Source organism: Drosophila subobscura, chromosome E (assembly GCF_008121235.1).
Source record: "Drosophila subobscura isolate 14011-0131.10 chromosome E, UCBerk_Dsub_1.0, whole genome shotgun sequence".
Classification (NCBI taxonomy): domain Eukaryota; kingdom Metazoa; phylum Arthropoda; class Insecta; order Diptera; family Drosophilidae; genus Drosophila; species Drosophila subobscura.
Window position 1 is genome coordinate 18,826,474 of NC_048531.1, and position 16,230 is coordinate 18,842,703.

At 51.7% G+C, this 16,230-nt stretch overlaps 5 protein-coding genes across 7 annotated transcripts; 3 read left to right on the plus strand and 2 right to left on the minus strand.

Annotated features, from left to right (window-relative positions):
* Positions 1-34: 34 nt before the first annotated feature.
* Positions 35-7,087, minus strand: LOC117892303 (major facilitator superfamily domain-containing protein 6). Of its 2 annotated transcripts, XM_034798449.1 has the most exons (5): positions 6,471-7,087; positions 3,408-3,523; positions 1,730-1,949; positions 1,531-1,676; positions 35-1,472 (listed from the first exon to the last, which is right to left on the minus strand). In XM_034798449.1, exons 3-5 carry the CDS (start codon positions 1,788-1,790, stop codon positions 84-86), a joined length of 1,596 nt encoding a protein of 531 aa, XP_034654340.1. In that variant the 5' UTR covers positions 1,791-1,949; positions 3,408-3,523; positions 6,471-7,087; the 3' UTR covers positions 35-83. The 2 variants fall into 2 exon arrangements, with proteins under 2 accessions (XP_034654340.1, XP_034654341.1); XM_034798450.1 differs by lacking the exons at positions 3,408-3,523; positions 6,471-7,087 and adding an exon at positions 2,688-2,736.
* LOC117892302 (transferrin) lies at positions 3,357-6,367 on the plus strand. The gene is made up of 4 exons (XM_034798448.1): positions 3,357-3,475; positions 4,117-4,484; positions 4,550-4,852; positions 4,918-6,367. Exons 1-4 carry the CDS (start codon positions 3,394-3,396, stop codon positions 6,298-6,300), a joined length of 2,136 nt encoding a protein of 711 aa, XP_034654339.1. The 5' UTR covers positions 3,357-3,393; the 3' UTR covers positions 6,301-6,367.
* Positions 6,720-10,447, plus strand: LOC117889885. The gene is made up of 3 exons (XM_034794395.1): positions 6,720-6,758; positions 7,181-9,250; positions 9,305-10,447. Exons 1-3 carry the CDS (start codon positions 6,720-6,722, stop codon positions 10,334-10,336), a joined length of 3,141 nt encoding a protein of 1,046 aa, XP_034650286.1. The 3' UTR covers positions 10,337-10,447.
* Positions 10,448-10,897: 450 nt separating this feature from the next.
* On the minus strand, positions 10,898-15,057 carry LOC117891247 (titin). 2 transcript variants are annotated; one of them, XM_034796593.1, is made up of 4 exons: positions 14,919-15,057; positions 14,671-14,861; positions 13,997-14,611; positions 10,898-13,923 (listed from the first exon to the last, which is right to left on the minus strand). In XM_034796593.1, exons 1-4 carry the CDS (start codon positions 14,985-14,987, stop codon positions 11,214-11,216), a joined length of 3,585 nt encoding a protein of 1,194 aa, XP_034652484.1. In that variant the 5' UTR covers positions 14,988-15,057; the 3' UTR covers positions 10,898-11,213. The 2 variants fall into 2 exon arrangements, with proteins under 2 accessions (XP_034652484.1, XP_034652485.1); XM_034796594.1 differs by lacking the exons at positions 14,671-14,861; positions 14,919-15,057 and having other exon boundaries at positions 10,898-13,942; positions 13,997-14,237.
* Positions 15,058-15,188: 131 nt separating this feature from the next.
* LOC117891004 lies at positions 15,189-16,199 on the plus strand. The gene is made up of 5 exons (XM_034796161.1): positions 15,189-15,323; positions 15,376-15,520; positions 15,572-15,697; positions 15,753-15,902; positions 15,954-16,199. Exons 1-5 carry the CDS (start codon positions 15,199-15,201, stop codon positions 16,182-16,184), a joined length of 777 nt encoding a protein of 258 aa, XP_034652052.1. The 5' UTR covers positions 15,189-15,198; the 3' UTR covers positions 16,185-16,199.
* The last annotated feature ends 31 nt before the right edge of the window (positions 16,200-16,230 follow it).

Consider the following 16,230-nt stretch of genomic DNA (forward strand, 5'->3'; position numbering starts at 1 on the left):
CAACTCTTTTTGGGGGGGGGCAACAAATTTACTTTGTTTCTCGATACAAAAACACATAAAAAATCTACATACAAATCTTGGTCTCAACGCATGTCCTGCAGCTCCTGTGCTGGCGGATGCTTGGCCTCGTCCTGCGGCTGTTCCGTGGGCTGCTGGTAGACTTGTTTGGGCAGAAACTGCCGCTTGCGGGAGAGGGGCCGCACCAGGATGTGCGCCACACAGGTGCAAATGGCCACAATGGCAAAGTACTTGAAGCTCTCGCGTCCGCCCAGCCGCTTGAACATGAAGCCACCGATGAGCGAGCCAATGGAGAAGCCCAGGCCATCGTCCATGCCGGCCATGAGGCCTTGCACTGTGGCGGAGGTGCCTGGTGGGGCCACAGCCGAGGCATAGGCCACGATGCACGTGTAGCAGAGGGCGTAGGTGATGCCCTGAAAGAAGAGCTCCACGGCCACCAGGTACCACGGGTTGGGTATCCAGGAGATGAGCGACAGGCGCAACGCGTAGAACAGGAAGCACATGCTCATGCAGTGGACGTAGCCGAGCTTCTTGATGATCTTGCCGCTGTAGAAGAAGAAGGGCACCTCGCCGGCCAGGCACTCGGCGGCCACCACGAGGCCCTCGATCAGCTTGATCTGGTGCATGTAGCCGGTCTCCTCGGCCACCTGCTCCACGTGCCAGAACATGAAGTAAATGATGAACGAGTCAATGATGCCCGCCACGGTGGCAAACACCAGAAAGATGACGATCGGTGGCTGTCGCACGAGTTGCCACACATCCGCCGCAATGGACTCGGAACCGCCGAGCTTCGGCAGCTTCAGCTTGGACACGGAGAACAGATCGAGGAGGCTGAACACTGCCATAATGATGAGAGCAGGTGTGAGACTCTTGACGGCATCTGCGGTCCACAGATCGACGAGAATGCCCGCCAGCAGGGCCGTGGCGCCAAAGCCAATGGTGCCCCACACGCGCTGTGCCCCGTACTTGTCCTGTTCGTCCTCGCCCAGCAGATCGAAGCAGCAGGCATCCGATATGGAGTTGGTTACATTGAAGCCAATGGTGCCAATGAACAGCAGGCAGACGTACAGCCAGAATCTGCCACTGCCGTAAATGCAGCTGTCGGTGTGCTGCAACTGGCAGGAGAGATTTCCCAGCGGGGATCCTCCATCTGGGTGGAGGCTGCACATGTGGTGGCTCTCATTGCCATGCAGCAGATTCTGACTGAGATTGAGACCCGCCACAATTAGCGCTTGGAATCCATCGCATTCCGCGGAGACCACCGTCTGGCAGTAGTCGGGCGAGGAGAGCACTTCCTGGGCGCATTCTGTGGGAGCCTGCAGCACGGTGACATTCCACCTGGCACTGCCCTCGTCCAGGCTTATGGCATGCGAGTTGCTGGGCAGAAAATAGAAGCCAGCATAGGCCAGTGTCATGATTACAATTAACGACATAAAAATGAACTTGCGCAGGCTCTGAAAGAGGAGGAAACGTTTAGGAATTAGCTGAAGGAGAGCTGCTGCTTTGACCTACCTTAAAATAGTCAGCGAGGAAGCCCACCAGGGGCTTGGCCAGCACGTAGAGTATGGGCAGCACGGCCATTATGTAGCCCATGACATCCGGCGGTATGCCAATTTGTTTGCCAATAACCGACAGTTGCGGCAGTATGGGACCCATGGCTGGAATAATTATGGAAAGTAAATCTGTAAGCTCTTTAGTGGCCACAACTTACCCGCCATAAAGAAGAAAAAATGCGCCTTGATGGGCAGCAGGCGTCGATTGAGTCGCACCATTGTCACGGGGTTCGTTTAGGGTCAGAAAATGTATCACAGTTTTAAGGCAGAATCATGTCCACCGGGGGGCTACGGATGGGTGCACTCTTTGGGGTTTGCTGATCATATTTTGTGCACTTTTCGCCTTCGACGTTCGCCGACGTCTGCTGGGTGGGGAGTCTGCAAATATCAAGAGTGATGTGAATGTAAATTGGTGGCGATATCTAATCAGAGTTTCGCTTTGTGTGTGTTCCCAGACAGCCATCTGATAAGCACCCGAACCTTTCCAAGGAATCGCTTTAATCGGCAGCATAAAGACAGCTGCCAGCATAGGAACAAATGGAGCCCATCGCCCGCCTCTATCTACAGATACTAATAGAAGTCTTTTGCCAAATCTTATCTGCAGATGGTAAAGATTTAAGTGTAGTCCCATTATAAGTACAGGTAGAACCCGGGGCAACAATGTTCACGCGGCTTTAGCCTCGTCGCTGTAAGTGTTTATTATAAACCGGTTTACGGACCCACTAAACACCCAAAACATTGACACACAAAAAGCAGAAAACGACTTACAAATGCCGGCAAAAGCGAATTGAAGTTTTACAAATTAATTGATGGTCCAAAGAGATAATTAATCAAGCAACAAAATTGCACAAAAAGAAGACACAGAAATAAGCAAATGAAAGGCCAAAAAGTAGACAAATTAACGGCCCAAAATGTGCATAAATTAATGAGGGAATCACGGAGGAAAAAGCTGAACTAAAAGCACCAATCGAAGGCGAAAACAAAGCAGCAAAGTGGCAGCCATAGAAATGCTGGGATTTGTTTTGATTTGATTTGATTTGACAAACAATAGTTCTACACTCCCATCAGCGCTCTATAATTATGAGTATAATTATTTATTATACGATTAACACCCACTGGCTCGGGAGAGATTAATTGTGCAGGCCCTTCGATGCCTGAGAACTGCGAGCAAACGACTGAAGAAAAAGTCGCCGGGCAAGTCGCTCGCCAGCCGCTGGGCAATCGCAATGCAGTCTGTTGATAAGTCCGCGCCAGCGATAAGCGAATCAATTATAGACATAGCACATATTAATAGAGCAAACGTTAGTCTATGCGAGGGGATAAGGTGCGATTCTCTGCCTCTCTCTGTCGCCTGGTAAACCCCAGCTGCGAAATGCTAATCAATCTGGCATATCCAAATCCCCCGCTTGACTCATCATCACTCTGGGTTGTGCGTAGTACAGCCTCAAGCTGCGATCGGTTGGGGAATCAAAATCAAGTTTTAGCTCTCGACACAGCTGACCAGACGGCAGACATCTGACAGTCGGCTTTAGTCGCCGCTGATCTTCCATTGCGAGTGGTTCGATTCGGCTCTAAGTCCGGCCTCTCAAGCTCAAGCTCAAGCTCAAGCTTTGACTTTGTAATTCATAATTTATAAATAGTTTATCGAGTGACGACAGAGTGCAGCACACAACGCAGCAAATTAACAACAAAATTAACTAAAACTCGCAGCCTCTGAGCGCCTTCCAAGCGACAATTAAAACAGCAGAAAAGTGCCACACAACGACTGCCGACTGCTGTCTGTCTGTTAATAAATAAACGTATTAATAACAATAAATACAAAATGCAGCCGCTTACTTTGGGACTGCTGATTGCAGCCTTCTTATCAATATGCGTAGCTGTGCCACCGCCCGATGATGGCAAATGTAAGTTGAAGTCAGGGCTGGGTGGGGGCGTATCGTCAATGGCGATCTCTGTAAAGGAAAACAAAGGGAAATATTATATTAATCTATAATTAAATATCAAGAAAAGAAATAGAAAGCTTTAAGTACCCCAAAAACCACTCGAATCAACTAAATTTTTATTGGTTTGTATTCCAATTGCTCTCCCAACTTCCTTTTCCTTTTTTTTTTATTAATTTTTTCGCCTCTTCATGAGCAGCTCTCTGACCTTGGCTAGTTCAAAACCCGCTATAGAGATAGTATCAGTTCCAAGGCACTCCCCCAGCTCCCCAGCAAGACGCAACCTTAAAGCCGAAACCAAAAACCTGTCGCCGGCTAACCTTGAGGCGGGGCTGGCTGACTGCTCCACTGCCCAAGACACTTCTCGGCTTGATGCGAATTCGGGGAACGCAGCAAAAGCGCAAATAAAAGTTTCCCCAGTCTCGCGCTGGGAATTTATAATTGAACAGAACTCAGGACAGAGGGTAAATCCCCCCCGGAAACTGCATGCAAAAAAGACAGACAAAAAGCAGCTAAAAATAAACATAATTAATGACCAGAGTGAGGGGGGCGTGGTGCAGTCCAACTGGTTAGTATATCTACTAAAACTTTAACCAAATTTTCAGTGCGCGTTTGTGTGGTGGAGTCGCGTGGCATTTATCGGAAAACCCCCAAATTCTGTCCGCTGCTGGAGGCGAAGAGCAACATCGAGTGCGTCATCGGTGTGGATCGGTTGGACTGTGTGCGGCGCATACACAAGGGCACAGCGCACTTTGGTGTGCTCACATCGGAGGATCTGGTGGCGGCACGCTGGGCCAGCGTGGAGATACTGGTGGCCAGCGAGCTGCGCTCCCACGAGTCCAACTTTGAGTACGAGATTGTGGCGGTGGTGGACAATCAGGCGAACATTCATACGGTGCACGATCTGCGCGGCGCCAAGTTGTGCCATCCCGGCTACGGTTTGGGCAGCCACTGGACGGAGGTGTTGGCTAATGTAAGTGTTGGAAAGCGGCGCAGACAGCAGCACGCTTTATCCTCTTTCCTTTCCTCTTCCTGCAGTACTTTGAAGCCGCTTTGGTGTCCAAAACGTGTGATCCGGAGCTGACCGTCACGGAGGATCGCATTGCCGCTTCGTCGCGCTACTTTGGGCCCAGCTGCAAGGCGGGTCCCTGGGTGCCTGACCCCAAGCAGGATCGCATACTCAAGAGCCGCTATCCCTCGCTCTGCCAGATGTGCTACGATCCCTACAACTGCGACCAGAACGACAAGCACTGGGGGCGACGTGGCGCGCTCTACTGCCTGACCAGCGGCGGCGGCAGCGTCTCCTTGGCGCGTCTGGACGATGTGCGGAGTCATTTTGGTGTGAGTAAAGGCAAAAAAGGGAGAAGTTTCCTCATGCTCATCCTCCAATCTGTTCTGTTTTCCAGTTCACGGGCATTACGGCACAGGCGGACCCCTCGGAGTACAGCTACCTCTGCCCGGATGGCCATCTGCAGCCGCTGAATGTCTCACAGCCATGCGTGTGGGTGGCCAAGCCGTGGCCCGTGGTGGCTGCACGGCGCAGCCATGCGGCGCAGGTGCAGCGACTGGTCACGGGACTCAGCCACGACGAGCCCGACAGCTGGCAGAATGCGCTGCTGAGTCTGCTGGAGACGTATCACGTGTTCACGGTGCCGCTGGACAATGTCATTCCCATCGATGACTATCTGGATCAGGCCACGGCCTTCCAGTCGGCCTACAGCTTCCCCGAATGCAATCCCCCGCGGTCCATTGTCTTCTGCACGACGTCCATCATTCAGCACATCAAATGCTCGTGGCTGCAGGAGGCCTCACAGGTGTACGGCGTTCAGCCCAACATTCAATGCGTGCGCACCAGCAACGTGGAGCAGTGCCTGGATGACACTCGCTTCAAGGCCACCGATGTCGTCGTCGTCGATCAGGAGATGCGCGTGAGGGCACAGCGGGACTACAACCTCGTGCCGCTGCTCTACGAATTCTCGCTGGACATGCACGATCGCTACGTGACCATTGCGCTGGTCCACAAGGACTCCAAGTATCAGCAGCTCAAGGATCTCCGCGGCGCTCGCGCCTGTCTGCCGTCCTACGAGGGCGCTGCCCATCTGTCCGTGCAGGAAGCCATTGCCAATGCCACGGGCAGGGTGCACTCGCTGCACGGCTACTTCCATCGTGACTCGTGCCTGTGGCAGCCGCACCGTGGCCGGGAGTGTCCCATGCGCTACCAGGGGGACGAGGGCGCCCTGCGCTGCCTGGCCGAGGGCGGGGACGTGGCCTTCCTCAGCTCGGATGTGTACAAGCGGTACGTGAGTGGCAACATGACCGCCGACTGGGTTGCGCGCAGCCACAAGGATTACCGCGTGCTCTGCCCGTACGGCGGCATCGAGCGGCATTCGAATTTCGAGTTCTGCTACCTCCACTGGACGACGCGTGGCCACCTCATGACGCACAATGCCACGCTGCCGCGTCGCAATGAGATCTACAACTCGCTGCGCGACATGGACCAGCTCTTTGGCAGGAAATACAAGAGCGAAACGCGTCCCTTTACTCTGTATGGAATCTTCGACAAGAGGAACAACATTATGTTCCGGGACACCACGGATGGACTGCTGGGCCTGCAGGAGCTGCATCGGGACAATGCCAAGCGGGTGATGGAGCACATCTACGACAGATATGCCACCACGCAGTACTACACCAGCAACGATGAGAACGGAGCGCAGCGTCCCAACAGCTCCAACTTCGCACTTCTCCTGCTGCTGGCACTTCTCTGGCCGCTGTGGCGTCACTTTTCTTAGTCATGAGCACAAGTCGAATCTTTATTTATTGTTGTGATATTACGCTAAAAATTGTTTTAAGAATACCATAATGTCCAGGACCTGTATCACCCGATTTTGTGAACTTTGTCTTTTAATTTTTTCGAATTGCAGCTGATATTTTGATTGTTTGCTATCGATAAATTACTCACCAGTTGCATTCGGGCAGTGCAGTGTTAGCCAGCACTGTGCATCAGCTGTTCATGTTATTGCTGCTTTTTTTGTTATTGTTGCTATGCACTGGGGTTTGTTGTTGCCAGGGAAACGGGAAAAATTTGTCACAACTCAAAAACAGGATATTCTGCATTGCAATTGATTAAATAGACGTGGCAATCGGCCACTAAACTGACATTCACTGAGCATTTAAACTAACCGTTTTGGAAGGCATTAGCCGTTGGAAAATGTCTAAGAATGCGGCGCGTACTAGCAGCAAGACAAATGTGAGAGAAACAATACGATTAATAAGAAAGAACGCTGCACAAGGCTATTAATTGATTAGTACTCGCATGCCATGCCCACTGGTGGCTTCACTTTTGCAGATTAGTTGGCACTGCACTTGATAAAATATTCACAAACACGCAGCGCATTATCATTCAGTTCTATCCATTTTCACCTGGCACTTGGTTATTTTTGCATTAAGTTCGCAGCATAAGCAATGCTCCCACGTTGTCACAAGCACACGCCCGCATATTAATAATGCAGAGGCTTTTGTAAATCAATTACAATTAATTAAAGAACGAACCGACACCCGCACCGATCTTCTTTTGTTTGGTTTAGGCCAGTGCTGTCAGCTGCACATTAGCTAGTGTTGCAAAATCTGCAAATCTGAAGATTAACTGTTAAAATTTGTAATTTTTTGTAGCCACGAAATGAAATACGAAAAACCACAAAATCGCCGGCTGCAAATGGAACAGGCGCCGTTGCCAAGGATAGAAAACCACTGGTGAAGCAGCTGGACAGTGTGGAAGGCGACAGAGCACTAAAGAAACCCACAAAAACGGTGATAACGGCAGCAACTACGAGCAGAAAGCTGGCAGCGCCAGCGAATGCGAGCAAGCCGAAAGAGCGGGTTGCTCCACAGCCCACCAAGCGGACAACCCCATCGCCCATTACACAGCGTGCTGTCAAACAGCAGCCCCAGGCAGTGAAACAGCAGTCACCAGCCGTCAAACAGCAGCCACAGCTCGTCAAAGCGAAGCCCAAGTCCAAGCCAAATGCCGTGCTGGACACGTACTACAGCGTGACGGTGGCATCCCCACCGCAGAAGCGTCGAGTGCAGCCAAAAACCGCAACAGAGACATCCCCGGAGCCGGAAAGAGCGCCGCCACAGCCCAGGACACGCACCCTGACGCGCACGCTGGACCCCGAGGAGGTGAAGGTGCTCAAGCGGGAGTCGGCCAAGCAGAGGAGCGAAATCGACGTGGAAGCGCTGCCCGTGAAGCAGCCTGTGGCCTTTGAGGTGAAGTTTGAGGAGCCAAAGACAGGGACAGACAGTGCATCGGACAACTACTCGGAGGATGACTTTGAGTCGTATGAATCGGATTTTGAGACTGGCTCCAGCACGCCCGAGGAGGAAGCGGACGAGGACGAGGATGATGATGAGGAGGAGGCAGAGCAGCCAATGGCCGAGCCAGAGCCAGACATAGTCGAAGAGGAGGAGGAGGAAGACGAGGACTCTGAGCCCACGCAGAACCCAATCACAGTGATACAGCGGGACAGGGGGGAGCAGGGGCAGGAACGCAAGCTGGACTCGGGCCACTACGACATGAACATGCGCCGCCATCCGCTGCTGGCCGAGCTCAGCTCGCAGTCCACGCAGCATCAGTGCGACAGCTTCGACACCAATTCGATGGCCAACTCGGACCAGCTGGACTCTGGCATAAGCACCACGGACGCGGAGAAACCACAAAGCGTGGAGTCAGAGTCCAACGTGTACTACGGGGGATATGCCAACTTTGTGTCCCATCCCGTGGAGAGTCGCCGCGGCAGGGAGCTGATGCGGAAGCTGCGCTTCGATCAGCTCAACTATCGTCTGTTCGAGATGAAGCCGCTGAGCTACGAGGGCTACATGCAGAGCTATGGGAAGCTGAACACCTGCCAGCTGGCCACACAGACGCAGTCCCCGTACATGGACACCGAATGCCAGACAGTGGAGCTGCACACTCGCAGCAGTTGGACGCAGCATCCGCCGCACTATGGCGGGCAGTTGGTGCTCAGTTGCAGCGGGGATGCCGAAGCGGAAGCATCGCTGATGCGACCCACAGATGCCTACGAGTCGAGCCTGTGCCGCCTGGAGCGGCTGCATCGCGTGGAGCAGCAGCGGGCGCAGCAGCAACAGCGCCAGCGCCTGGCCAAGCCCACGGACTTTGAGCGTCTCGGTGCGTTCCTGCACAAGGCCGCGCGACTGCTGGGAAAAGTTCTGGCTGACGGCACCCAACGACGTCCCAACAGCCCGCGCCAGCTGCCCCTGCAGACGGGCCTGCTGAATGCTCTGCCTGTGCGCAGGATCTTCGGGGGTTCTGGCAGCGGACAGCTGGTGGTCACGGTGCACGAGTGCCCGCCACAGAGCAACGTGTACAGCGAGGACTTTGCCAACTTGCTGATGGTCTGGTCGCTCAACCATCCCGCCAAGCCGCTGCGCCTGCTGTCCACCTGGGCGGAGGTTTGTCGCGTGGCCTTCTGCAGCGAGGCGCCGGACATTATTGTGGCGGGCTTGCGGGATGGCAGCGCGGCGATGTGGGATCTGCGCGAGACCTACAGCTACTGCTCGAAGTTGGATGGGCACTTGACGCACTTTGCGGCTACCCAATCGGTGGTGCCATCGCTGCAGGGGCAGGCATCGGCCTTGGATCTGGGTGCCATGGTGGATGTGCGCAGCTTTCGCAGTCAGCAGAAGGCGGGGGCAGCTGCAGCCACACACAAGGACATACAGGTGAGTGTCTAGCAACAGTCAAAGTTCTTTATAATAATTTCTGTCTCCCCTTAGTACGCCTCGCTGAATGACTCTGGTTTGCTGACCATGTGGACGCTGGTGGAAGGCTCCAACGCCGCTGCCTCGACCTCTACCTCCAGCAGCAATGAGTACACCTCCCCGTGGGCACGGGTGAAGCTGCTGCAGAGTGCCAGCTGTGATCTGCGTGACTATGTGGAGCGGCGACTGCTGCGGAGCAATCAGAGTGCCTACGAGAAAACCAAGTCCCTGTTCCAGGGCAACATCTACAGCGACGATCTGCTGCGGGAGCTGAACGAGACGCAAACGCTGAGCACGGCGCTGCAGGGACAGGGCTTGCAGGGGCTGCGCTTCACCAGCATCGACACGGGCAGCGATCTCATCTACGTGTGCAGCAATCGGAATTTCGTGCTCTGCTGCACGCGCAGCCTCAAGCCGGAGCGCTTCAGTCGGATTGCGGTCAATGAGAGTCGCTTCCTCTTCCCCACCGCGCTCTCTGTGCTCTCCAACGAGAGCTTTGTGGCTGTGGGTTTGTCCAACGGCTCCGTGATGATTCTCAACTGCAATCAGCGGCAGCAGCAGCAGCGGCAGGGCCACAAGAGGCCGCCCACGGGGCTGCCACCAGCCACCGCAGATCCACTCGATCCGGAGGTGGGCAAATCCTGTGCCATTCAGAACATTATCCTCAACGAGCGTCGCTCCTTCGAGCAGCAAATGGATACGCAGGAGTCCAGCAACTACGATCTGCGGCCCAACACGGCCCTGGAGCTGTTACGGCAGCCGCGTCGCTCCTACGAGATGCGCATCTTTGACCAGCAGCTCCTGCTCAGCGGCAGTGGACTGCGTCAGCATCTCGTCCAGGCTCTGGTGCTCTCCCACGACGGTTGGCGTCTCTCCGCCCTGGCCAATGGCGCTGTGCGCACCTACGACTTCTACTTGGACAAGGAACTCCCACAGACAGGGGCAAGTGGCACCCAAATCATGGACATGGCCGCCAGCAATGAGCAGCATTTACTGATCCTCGACAGTGCGGGACAGGTGCAAATGCACTCACTCGACTCCTCCTAGTTTGTTGATTGTTTTTTAAACTATTTAACTATTTAATTATGTGACTACTTTTATGCGTTTGTTGAGTGAACAGGTTTTTTGAGAGCAAATAAAGTTTTTAATGCAACTAAATGGCAGTGGAAATAAAAGCCAAAGTGTGGCTAATTTCGAGAAATATAAGTTGGATCTTCAATTAATTTGTCAAAGCCGCGCAGGAGTTAGTTAGAAAAGATTTTCTGTGACTACGTGTTTCGTTCTTAGATTTTTCGGACCGGAAAGTGAGCATTTTCTGCAAGAGAATTGAAGTACCAGCATCCGGCAAGCATCCAGCATGGACTAGTAGCAATCAACGACAAAAGACAAGGTGAATGCGTATTAATCTGAAGTTTCTTGATGGTCATATTTATTCCCACTTTACAACGTTCCTCTAAAAATATTTCCTTTGCATTGAACCAGTTCTAAGTCCGTTCAAATTAAATTGAAAAATTCCACTAAACTGGCGCCCATTCCACGAAGCGAGAGTGCAGGCAAGCGGCGAGAATAACGGCCCATCAGCAGCATAAAGAAGACATATTAAATATGATTGAAAATAAACTTAAAGTCCCTCCATGGGCACATATATTACAGCATGTTCTATCAATATTTTTAACAGCTTAAATCAGTTTTATATCCACTTAAGGTCTTGGTTAATGGTAAATCAAATTAAATTCCAAAAATTCCACTAATTCAGGGAGTTCAAGAGAGCACAAAAATTTGCCACAAACAAATTTCAGTGAACGAAAAATAGTTTGTCCTTTTCCTTATGCGATATTCAACAGTTGAAAGCTTAAAAAAAAGAGAAAACAATTTACAGACTAGATCCTCTTATAACATAAAAACTAAATGTAACAACAATTATTTATGTTGTGGCACTCTTTTCACCATCGTCTAGTGGCGGTGCTTGGGAGGGACGCGGTCGTCGTCGGCGTCGCGAGACACGCAGCACGATCTCGTCGTTGATGCGCTCGAACTGGTAGTCCGTGGAGCCCATGGAGCAGCGTTTCGTCACCACGGAGGTGTCACTGCCGAAGCTGTGATTGATGCTCCCATCCAGCGTCTCATCGATGGTCACGTGCTGCAGCGTGGGCGATGCCTCGTTGCGGAGCGCTGTCGCTGGCTGGACTGGTGATGGTGGTGTCTGCGGCACCAGCACCTCGTCCTCGGGCATGTGAACCTTTCGCTTCTTCAGCGGCGTCTTCTCCACTCGCAGTTTCTCTGGCGTTGTCATTGGCGTCGTCTTCCTGCCCTTGGGCGTGGACTTCCCTGGACTCAGCTGCAGCGGAGATGCGGTCAGAGTTTGCACCAAGTCCGTTTGCGGCGTCTGTTGGGATTTGTTGGATGTGGAAGTCACTTTCGTTTCGTCCGGCGATGTCTGATGCAGCTGCTGCAGCGCCATTTCGATGGTGTCCTCGGCGAGCGTGAGATTTGGATAGCTTGTGTTGACGGCACTCGGCACTGGCTCCTGCTCGCCCGTCAACTCATTCATGGCCGCCTCCAGCACCATATCCTCACTGTTGTCCGTCTTTGTGGAGTCTGGCTGGGCGTACAAAATGCTCGAAGGCTTTGAGGTGGCTGCCACAATTAGAGAATCGTGTATGGAGCCATGTGGGGGTAGGATGGGAATCTCAATGCCAGTGGATGGAATTGCGGGAGTTTCCTTGTCGGGGCACTGGTTCTTCGATGCGTTAACTGCAGCTGCAGGTGGCTCCTCCATTGAAGGCGTCTCAATCGCAGCTGTTTCTGTAGCAGGAGTCTCCTCAATAGGCGCGTTAGGAGGAGTTTTTGTAGCAGAAGTTTCATTGCTGGCTGCGGAAACTGCAGCTACAGGAGTCTCAACAGCAGGTTCCTCAGTGACTGGAGTCTCCTTGGCACAAGTCGCACTCTTCGCTTTGGGTACTGCAACTGCTGGAGTCTTCTTGACAGGAATCTCGGTTACAAGAGTCTCAGAAGTCTCTTCAACAGGCGTTTCCAGTGCAGCAGCATCTGCAACAGGCGACTCCACAGCTGGAGTCTCATTTACAGCAGCCTCCATCGTATCATTGTTCGTCTTAGTAGCTGCAAGCTCTATCACAGGCGTCTCAGGTTCTGGAGTCTCAGTCTCAGCTTCGTTTTCTGATACGTGAGTTGCAGTTGAAAGAGTCTCAATGGCAGGAGGCGTTTCAGGGGCTTCAGGCGTAGGCACAGTCTCATTTGCAGTTGTCTCAGCTACAGGCACTTCCATCCCTACCCCTTGAGCTTTGTCTGCTAATCCATCAGCCTTCGTCTCATCTGCAACAGTTTCCTGCCCTTCAATCTGCATATCCTCAGCCACACAACTTGCCTTCTTGCCAAGCTCAGCCTCAGCCTCAGCCTCAGCCTCGTTCTCTTTCTTACCATCAACGACATCTAAGTCTTGGGCTGCTGCGCTCCCATCTTTAGTCATTTCCGATGACGAATCAAATGGCACATCGACAGTCAAGGCAATATTCTCGATATCAACTATCACTGGCAAACGAATATCCTCAATTATTTCAATGGCTGCGGCAGTCTGGATGGGACGCTCCGAAATTGTGTTCCTCGCTGAACCTTTTGTCGGTCTTGCAAGCTCTTCTGCTGCTTGAATCTCAGAAGTTTCAGTGTCACGCCTTGGTGTGGGACAATCATCATCTAGAATCGTGTCCGAGCATTTGGTGGGTGTCTTTAAGTCTGAGATCTCTGACGGTTTGTGAGTCACTGCTGCTGCTGTTGCGTTTAATTCGGAACTTGCTGGCTTCGTTTCCTGATCCTCCACTTGTGCTGTGGCGGCGATGACTTTTGGAATGAGTTTTCCTTTCTTTTCTTTCGATTTAGTTTTAGTTTTTGTGCTTGGCTCTTCGATTTCCAACGAATTATCTTCGTGTTTGCTTGGAGCTGCGCAGTTGAGTGCCTCGCCTTTGACTGGAGCTTCGGGTGTTGGTGCTGGCTTCAGCGACAGCCTCTCTGGCTTTTGCTGCACTTTCTCGTTCGAATCTGTCTGCCGACAATCCTCTAAGGGACGCGTAATCTTTTCCTCCGTACCATAAATGATGCAATCTTCGATGGCATCTGAGTTGGCAGTACCCAAAGTCTCAACATCTTCCGGCTCTTTCAAGGCTTGAGTGTTATTCTTCATAGGCGACTGCTGCTGACAAATCATATCTAATCCTGGTATCTGCTGCTTAGCCGTATTGCTGCCCCAAGAAAAGATTCCAGCTGTTGGTTCCGCCGCCTTCAGAGTCTCCTGGACAGCTTCCTCCTGTGTCTTCGTCTCAGCTTGTGACGCTCTCAGGGAGCAGTCTTTGGCTTGAGGTTTCACCTGGAAGTAACCATCAATAGTTGATCTGCTGATCTCCTCGTTTTTGGCGGGCTTTTCCCCTCCGATGGCCTGCTGTTTGTTTTCTGGTGTGTACAACTCTTGAGGCGTCGCTGGTGACGCATTTTCTTGCATTTTCTTAATCATTTCCACATTGGGAGTTGCTGGAACTTTGTCGTTTGTCTCCTCACCGAAGAGCGTCTTCACTGTGCCTGCTTTCTGTGCCCCTCTGGAGCGATCGTCATGTGGCTGCCTAGCACTGAAAGTATCGTCAAATGCTGCTATTAATGATGAAGTGTGAGGAATGGAAGTTATTTCTTTCTTCTCCTTACCTGGGCTTTGCGGCTGCTGTTCGATTGGGAGATCGCGAAGCACTACTCCTTTTGCTGCCGCGGTCCTTGCTCTGGCGACTGCGATGATGTGGCTCATGCCGGTGGGAACGTTTGTCGCTGCGACTGCGACTGCGGCGTCGCTCGCGTTCCTTCAAACGGCTGTCGGAGCGTCCGTGTCGATCGTTGCTCTTGTGTGGCTCCTCCCTGGGCGATCTGCTGCGAATTGTGCGCTTGCTGTCCCTGTTTGCCTCTCCACCTGTTGAGCTCTTTTGGTGATGCATTTTCTCACTCATTTTGGGCTCAATTCTGAATTTATTGACTGCAGTTTCCTCCAGTTTGTGCTTTCCCAGCTCCTTGGATTCAATCTTGACTCTATTGGTCGTAGGTTCCGCCAGTAGCTTCGGTCGTTGGTGCTCTGAGTGCTTGGACTCCGTGGGGAGCGCAGTCTTGTGCTCTGCCTGCTTGGGTCGTTCATTCTCGTGGTCATTGCCGTGCGCAGACTTAAACTTGTTGCTCCCGGGTTCCGACAGCTTGGAGCGTTTGTGCTCTTGGCCTACATCCTTGGCATCCTCTTCCGCTCGTCCCCGCTTACGCCTGAAGCATATGTCGTCTTTCCTGCAGCAAAGTGGAATGTAAACAGGCAGTGATTCAGGGACAAAGTGGTCTGGACTTACTCCTTGCGCAGCTGCGTAATCATCGACTCCTTTCGCTTGATCTCCGCCTTGGCAGTGTCCATGAGATTCTGTAGATTTACTTCCATGGCTTTGATCTTCTTGCCGAGCGCTTTGTTTTCCGCCTTTAAGCCCTCGATTTCGGCCTGTGCGCCTTTGTACTTGGTCTCCCAGGCCTCCAGCTCTTTGGATTTCTGCAACACAAAAAACATTATATACAGCTTGCTGACAAACTGCAGTGGCACACTCACCTTCTCCTCGGCATTCTGGAAGTCGTCCAAGTCGCCGTAGATGTTCAGTTCATCATCGTCGCTCAACATTTTAGTAAATTAAAATGTAAAATCAGCAAAAATTGCGAAAACGCTGAAGACGGGGTCAAGTGTTGGCTAATGCAAAAGGCACGAAATACCGCGTATTTTGCCAGTGCTGCGTAATGGCAAAGCCACTTGTGCGCGCGGAATAGAAATTTTAAAATGTGTATCTAGTAGTCTGTGATCTTATCATCATTAAAACTCATTAAAACACAGCACAATGGATGCACAAGCAAATTCGCACTTCTACAAGAAAGCGAGGCGTAGATTTTCGTGGCTTACGTACCTCCTGACAGTCGTCTTTCTGATTCTCTCGGTGGCTCAATGGCTTTCCATTCAACAACTGTACGTATACAGGACATTGCCGCATCCTTGCTGATCCGTAACTTACTTTCAGGACCGCTTCAAACGAATTCTTCACCGAGAAATATTGGGTGGGCAGCATTTTCTTCGCCGTCGGACTGGTGCTCTTTGGGCTGTTCATTTTCTTCGAGACTTTGCGCTTTGTGGTGCCCCTCAATTGGATCTTTGCCATCGTTATAGTGAGTTTGATGTACATTTTAGCCAGGAAACCTCACAGTTTTCACTTGCAGTTTGAGTGCGTTGTCATGGGCGTCGCGTCGCTTGTGGTGCGTCACCATAAATACCAATTCCTGCTGAGTTTTATCATCTGGTCTGTGACTTTGGGCATCTTTCTGCTGTGCGGCTCCTTTCTGCCGGTGAGTTTACACTGAAGTTTATTCTCCTGACACTCATGCCTCATCTTTTCCCCAGCACGATCTAACTCTGGATATTGTTGTGCTCTTTGTGCTGGCCATTCTGGCACTCATTGGCGCCATGTACTTCCTCATGATGCACATCGTCACAAATATGCCGTATTCCTTTTTTGTGCATCGTGGCTTTGTTGTATGCAGCATTTGGATGGTAAATTAATCATAAATCAATTCAATTTAGCTTAATTTAACCCCCCTGCAGTTTGTCATGTATCATGCACAGATCATCAATGGAGGAAAGTTTGCAGAAATGCGTACCAAAGACTATTTACTTTCATCTCTGATGCTCTTTCACGACTTTCTGCTTATGTTTATGCTGTCATTCCATTTGTCACCCAAGTGGTCCGATGAGTGTGATCCGCAGCTAAATAAGACGTCCATGCTGATATTCATAACTGATCCAACCCCACCGATGTTTTGGGATGAGGACTAAAGAGGATTAAATCAAGCAGACCAAGTCGCAGTAGAGTTTGAAATTT

Coding starts and splice junctions, on each gene's coding strand:
- LOC117891247 (XM_034796593.1), bottom strand. CDS start 14,987: ATGTTGAGCGACGATGATGAACTGAACATCTACGGCGACTTGGACGAC. Junction 14,862..14,918: donor TCCAGAATGCCGAGGAGAAG/GTGAGTGTGCCA, acceptor TTTGTGTTGCAG/AAATCCAAAGAGCTGGAGGC. Junction 14,612..14,670: donor ATTACGCAGCTGCGCAAGGA/GTAAGTCCAGAC, acceptor ACTTTGCTGCAG/GAAAGACGACATATGCTTCA.
- LOC117892303 (XM_034798449.1), bottom strand. CDS start 1,790: ATGGTGCGACTCAATCGACGCCTGCTGCCCATCAAGGCGCATTTTTTC. Junction 1,677..1,729: donor TTTTTTCTTCTTTATGGCGG/GTAAGTTGTGGC, acceptor TAATTATTCCAG/CCATGGGTCCCATACTGCCG. Junction 1,473..1,530: donor TCCTCGCTGACTATTTTAAG/GTAGGTCAAAGC, acceptor CTCCTCTTTCAG/AGCCTGCGCAAGTTCATTTT.
- LOC117891004 (XM_034796161.1), top strand. CDS start 15,199: ATGGATGCACAAGCAAATTCGCACTTCTACAAGAAAGCGAGGCGTAGA. Junction 15,324..15,375: donor TGGCTTTCCATTCAACAACT/GTACGTATACAG, acceptor ACTTACTTTCAG/GACCGCTTCAAACGAATTCT. Junction 15,698..15,752: donor TGTGCGGCTCCTTTCTGCCG/GTGAGTTTACAC, acceptor TCTTTTCCCCAG/CACGATCTAACTCTGGATAT.
- LOC117889885 (XM_034794395.1), top strand. CDS start 6,720: ATGTCTAAGAATGCGGCGCGTACTAGCAGCAAGACAAAT. Junction 6,759..7,180: donor GTACTAGCAGCAAGACAAAT/GTGAGAGAAACA, acceptor AATTTTTTGTAG/CCACGAAATGAAATACGAAA. Junction 9,251..9,304: donor CCACACACAAGGACATACAG/GTGAGTGTCTAG, acceptor GTCTCCCCTTAG/TACGCCTCGCTGAATGACTC.
- LOC117892302 (XM_034798448.1), top strand. CDS start 3,394: ATGCAGCCGCTTACTTTGGGACTGCTGATTGCAGCCTTCTTATCAATA. Junction 3,476..4,116: donor ACCGCCCGATGATGGCAAAT/GTAAGTTGAAGT, acceptor CCAAATTTTCAG/TGCGCGTTTGTGTGGTGGAG. Junction 4,485..4,549: donor GGACGGAGGTGTTGGCTAAT/GTAAGTGTTGGA, acceptor CTCTTCCTGCAG/TACTTTGAAGCCGCTTTGGT.